Source organism: Mercenaria mercenaria, chromosome 1 (genome assembly GCF_021730395.1).
Source record: "Mercenaria mercenaria strain notata chromosome 1, MADL_Memer_1, whole genome shotgun sequence".
Classification (NCBI taxonomy): domain Eukaryota; kingdom Metazoa; phylum Mollusca; class Bivalvia; order Venerida; family Veneridae; genus Mercenaria; species Mercenaria mercenaria.
In genome coordinates this window covers 28,680,224-28,686,223 of record NC_069361.1, presented here as the reverse complement: position 1 = coordinate 28,686,223, position 6,000 = coordinate 28,680,224, and the positions used below count along the sequence as shown (strand labels likewise).

General features: G+C 34.4%; 1 protein-coding gene across 1 annotated transcript in view; it reads right to left on the bottom strand.

Annotated features, from left to right (window-relative positions):
• Nucleotides 1-2,089: 2,089 nt before the first annotated feature.
• The window catches only part of LOC123542782 (equilibrative nucleobase transporter 1-like), a 32,671-nt gene continuing 28,760 nt past the window's right edge, over nt 2,090-6,000 (bottom strand). Inside the window, exons 9-10 of the mRNA XM_045328783.2 lie at nt 3,776-3,896; nt 2,090-2,500 (exon numbers count right to left, since the gene is read on the bottom strand). Of these exons, the coding sequence (XP_045184718.2) occupies nt 2,357-2,500; nt 3,776-3,896 (265 nt within the window). The 3' untranslated portion in view covers nt 2,090-2,356. The remainder of the gene's footprint in view (nt 2,501-3,775; nt 3,897-6,000) is intronic.

Genomic DNA, 6,000 nt, shown 5'->3' with positions numbered 1-6,000 from the left:
CAGTCTGTCCACACTGGCACAATGGTGTGGGAGAAATATTTTTTAGGTAAAGATGTTGATTCAGTGCACTGCATTTTGTTCGTAGTCGTGTATGGAGCACCTGGAGTTTCCTGTTTCCGGTGTAATAATAGGCCGGAGTGCGCTGCTTGTTTTTATTTAAGTTACTTTTAAATGATGAAAGTGTTTCAGAATAACGGATATCTGGTCTCAGTAGGTTCCAATCACATACAACAGAAGGCAAAAAAGAATTGAAATATAATGTTGTTCTAGCGGGTACACCATGTATATTTTCAGAGTTTCTTAGGTTGTAGCAGTTATCACCAGAATCAGGAACTAGAGAGGATAGATATGCTGGTGTCAGATTAGATTTCATTATGAAAAACATGATAAGTCGATGTTTGTAACGTCTGTCGGAAAGTGACTCCCAGGGTTCTTCTCTTTTTAGGTTTTCCAAGGAAACAAGTTTGGAAGCTCCAGAGACAATGCGAGCACATTCATTTTGAATTTTGTCAAGTTGATCCAATTCATACTTAGTACAATTGCCCCACACTACGTCTGCATATTCGAGTATTGGCCTTATAAACGAAATATATATGGTTTCAAGGGAGCGACGGTCAAGTGAAAATTTCAATTTCCGCATTATATATACCCTTTTCCATGCCTTTTCTACAATGTAGTTGATGTGAGAATGCCAGCAACAATCATTTGACAGGAAAACACCAAGATGTTTATGTTCAAGTACCTCGGGAATAATCTGGTTAAACATTCGAAGAGGAGGATGTTGATGAAAGTTTCGTTTTCTTGAAATTAAAAGGGCTTCTGATTTGGAGGGATTGAATGTAACAAGCCATTTTTCTGCCCAGGATGATATTGTTTGGATATCAGATTGGATATTATCTTTTCTCTCCGTTCCTTATAGTGTATTTCTCGATTCAAAATTCGTTACTTTATGATAAGAACGTACCGTTAACAAACGATAAAACTAAAGCGGAACTTTGTTATTGTGCGTCACTGAAATGTCATGACGTCACTTCTGCTTACGGACGTAAATTTCCCGCGTTTTAAATAGTTCCATATTTGCATGCTTGTTTTTATTGTTTTTGTTGTGGTAAGTGAGAAATAGAATCCATCATTGGTGTTCGGTGAAGATCGGAAATCCCAACCCGAGGGCGCACCGCTCAAGTCTTAAACTCGGCACAGCCTCGTTTAAGACTTGAGCGGTGCGCCCTCGGGTTGGGATTTTCTGATCTTAACCGAAGACCAATGACAGATTCTCTATATTCCAACATCTTTGGACGGTTCAAAAATCCCATGTTAAACATACGATAAAGCCCGAAACGCGTGAAAATGTTCCGAATGTGAATCGGGTGAAGTAGGCGCTCTATGTATAGAGTTAGATTATGCGTCTAGATTGATTAAACTGGGCGAGTCTACTTACTTATTACTTGAGGATGAAAAAAAGTCGTATTTACGCTTATGAGACCTGTTTCATCCATAAGTAAAGAATTCACAGGTCCATCATGAAATATTTTCCCCAGCGCGCATATACTTTACCTATTCAATATGATCGCCTCATCGGCCGCGATCAATAAATAAAACGTCACCTCTCTGATTCAAATGTTTATAAGTTTGAAAACGTAATACTTTATAATTATCGAATCTTCTATTAATTTCTGTGAGCAAAATGCATACCAAAGGAATACAGATACATTATATATGGAATTTCGTTCCGAGAGGGGAGGCATCATTTAAAGCTTGTATTATCTATATTTTACATAACGTTAGAGGTTTTGCATATTTCATAACCTTTCGTGAGCAGACTCAATCAAACAGAGTCTCCTTGTATGTTGCTTGCTTGAGATCTATGTTTCCAAAGGATATTTTCATATATTTTATAAGCTATATAACAGTCTTTAAGCTGTAAAAGGTCTCCTTGTACTGGGACTCAGTGTGGTCATATTTCTGGTCATTTGTGAACATGGGAACTATTATAGAATTCTTTTTAAGCAGATGCTAGAGGCACGGAAAGGATCTTTTCAAAATTTTTATCATACTTCCATAGTAAACACACCTACTTCTACTAAGCGAAAATTGTTAACTGATTTTTTATTTATACTTTAAGTTAGATCATCATAACTGATGTCAAATTACTTATCATAAAGGATCATTTTTGTGCCAAACCATTTTTGTAAATGACAATAATAAATGTTTGGTGAATTCTTTGCAAAATACACTATATAAAGGCCTTCCACCTGTTTGCTTTTTGCCTGCCTTGTTGAAAAAAATAGTGAAATAGTTGTATATAACAGCGATTACAGTGAAGCAGGTTTCTAAAATTTCAATTGTGCTGCAATGTTTATAGGTGCTCATCTCGAGGGTAGTGTGACTCTTGTGTATATACATTTCTGTAAGTAGTATCTCTATCCCGGTAGCCCTTTATATATAGCAAAACTGGATGGATTATCGTAGACACTTGAAGTACGAGTAGAAGAGAGTTAACCTGAAAGAAAACACTGCCATCAACTAATACATCAATACTTAATCTGTTTAACACTCAAAGAAGATAAGTTTTGTGACATTCTTCTAAAAATATTTTAAGTTAGTGTTGCAATTTCATAAAAGGTTTTCGGAATTTGGTAACAGGCTGTTATTTATATCCATATTGGACTTTACTAGTATTTCTATAATAATAATAATAATAATAATAATAATAATAACTTTATTTTCTGAAGGTGACATACTAAGTGTACAAATACAGATATTTTACAACTTATTTCCAGTATGGCCTTCATCTGATATACATTCACACATACACACAATCATACAGTCAATTTATAATTTAACATTTATACAAAATACACATATCAGAATTACTTAAATTTTCTCGACAAACACGTCTCAAATTAAAGAAGTCTTAAATAAACGTAATGTAACAATAACTATGTTTTAAAAGAATTACAATGCGTCACAAAGATTATACATGACAATTAAGATACATACAAAAAAGAAAGTCTGTCCCATAACATAATAAATAGTTCCAGATTTGAATAATAAGATAGTATGAATATTATTATTATTGGAATAGAATACAGTAACATCAATTCAACAAAATTCTTGTAATTACAAGTTATTCATTGCTAAAAGCTATTGTAACAAGAGAAAATTCTTTAAATTATGCTTGAAAGTAGTTATATTATTATTATGAAGTTTAATGTAGGAAGGAAGTGAATTCCGTATGTGTGCAGCTTTGTAGCTAAATGTTTGTTTCAGGTAGTTCGTTTTAGGTTTAACAATAGAAAGATCCATATTTTCGATTGAGCGCAGACTGTAATGATCATTATGAACAAAATGTAGTAAATCTGAAATGTATATAGGACAATATCCTCTTTTACTTTTGTACACTAATAATGAAATATGGTATTTGCACCTGTTCTCAAAAGATAGAAGTTTTGAATTTCTTAATACTTCATCAAAGTTGCTACACTTTGATTTTGTAATTATTTTTATAGCGCGTCTCTGCAAAGATGTAATTTTATCAGTGTCCAATTTGTGACAAAGTCCCCAGACATTCTAAGAATGAAGATATGACAATCATAGTCATTATTCTGATAATGTTTTCGTGCGTTACAGGAATGAATTTAGTTTGTAACACTTGAAATCATATCGAAATTCGTAAATAATTGTCGAAATTAGACTTTAATCTTTATAGTGTACCTTAATAACTGCGTGTTGGCGCTTTACAACCTTAACTTTCTTTTAATACAGGCCAACTTACATGTGTATAGGATCCCTCGTACGCCTCATACCACTGGAACAATGGGTACTGAAATAGGCCGCCTATTCCTCCTGCAAACAGTACCATACCCATCAAGTTGTTGAAATAGTCGGCTGGAAACCTGTTTGAAATAAATACATATTTATGCATGTAGCATCAACAACCTTTTTATAAGACATTCATACTATAGTCTGTCCCACCTTATTTTGGACCTCCGATAATTTATTTATACTGTATATAAAACTGTCAAAAATGACATCGTTAATACCAGACGGTTAATATCTCTAGGCACCTTTTTCATTTTTTTCAAAAAATGTAAAACGAAGTTAAAATTCAAGATTTTATGTTTTTCCCCATAGACTGTAAAATGACGCGACGTTCATTTCAAGATGGCGGCGTCCATACAAACGTCATTTGGGGGTTTGCTCAAAGTTAGCGACGTCAGATATATTTATTGTTGAATAACAGAAATGGAAAATTAAAACAAACTTTGTCAAAAACTTGTAGTATTTTTTTGTACGGAAGACCCTGAATTAACATTTTACTTCAAATTAAAAGTTATTTCTGTTTCAGGTTTTCAGCTTTTTTTCTGAAAATGTGTTTATACTTACTCGTTAGCATTGACGTAAAATAAATACATGTCTCAAGTCAAGTGCGTATCATTGTTTCAGCCGTAACTATCATAATAGAGTTGGGGACAGCGGAGATGCGCGCAACCTATTTAACTCATTTTCATTATTGGTTACTATTGTTTATAATCGTATCAAAGGTTCGGATGATAACAGTCTGTTAAAAGGTTGTTTTTAAAAAGCATGTATACATGTTTGTGTACTGACTGGTGCTCATTATTTTTAGTGACCGTTCGATCAAGGTAAATTAATGATTTAAAATATATATATTTCAATTTGAGACAACCGCCTATATAAGGGACTACGTTAAACAAATTAATAATTGCCTTTTTGCTTTATAATAACATAATACCAGTTTTTCAATTCCATCCTCGCGTCTTCATTTCTCAAGCTCGGCCGTTCAGTGAAATCCAAAGTGGCATGTTAAAACATTTTTGTGCTATTGATGGGTATGTATGATAGACCTGTTGACAAAATAATATATATGAGCCGCGTCATGTGAAATCCAACATAGTGCATTTGCGACCAGCATCCGCGCAATCTGGTCAACTGCCTACTGCAATTAGAGAAACCGTTAGCGAACAGCATGGATCGTGACCAGATTGCGTGGATGCTGGTCGCAAATGCACCATGTTGGTTTTCTCATGGCGCGGCTCAAATGACCTTTTGAAGGGGTAGCATGTTCAAACGCGTCAGTTACTTTCATTTTCGATGATATAAAACACGTGTTTTTGTGTGTGTTTTTTTTTCACCAAGAAGTACGTATACGAAACATATACTTCTATCACAAACGGGACAGTAGATCTACATAGCTATATCGAAAATTCAACTAAAAACACGTTGAACGCAAAACAATAACAACAACAAAACACACACACACACACACACACACACACACACACACACACACACACACACAAAACAACAACAAAAAAACAAAAAAAAAACACAAAAAACAATTATTCCTTAAAAAATGATTTGTAGCAATTCAAACTTTATATAGATATTCAGTCGAAAAATTCGTACTTGCAGGAACTTTACCGTACTGTGTATAGGTTGTAAAATTCTGATGTCAGTTGGAAAACTAACTGCTGGTAGCTTTGTATGATCAATGAGACACCATTTCGCGGAAAAATTCAATTCACGGAAGGGTTCTGTGCTTGTTGATTGATACTCAGGAACATTTTCGTTATTTTCCGAAAAAACGAGCTGGATGGGCCCCCATTCCGTTTATGTCCTGACGTTCAGTAAGGACTATTAAATTAAGAAATGCAATAAAATTGGACAGTGTTCTTGCAGCGGGATCATTGTAGACTGTTCAAAAGGTGCAAAATTGATTATTTTGGCACGCTATTTTTCATGGATGATGTAAACCTTTCGCTTTGATAACTTTCTTTATTCTTGTATGAGAATCCTGATCTTGTCATTAATTAAAAGCACAAAACATGCACGCAATTTATAAAATAGCCACCCAAATTTTGCTCATAGGGGAAGTGCAATATTGCGACTCGCTACATGTAAGACTGTCCGTGCCCAAAATTTTCGCATCTAAGTGTACCTTGCTACCTTAAACTAGCTTATTAAGTAAATCTACTC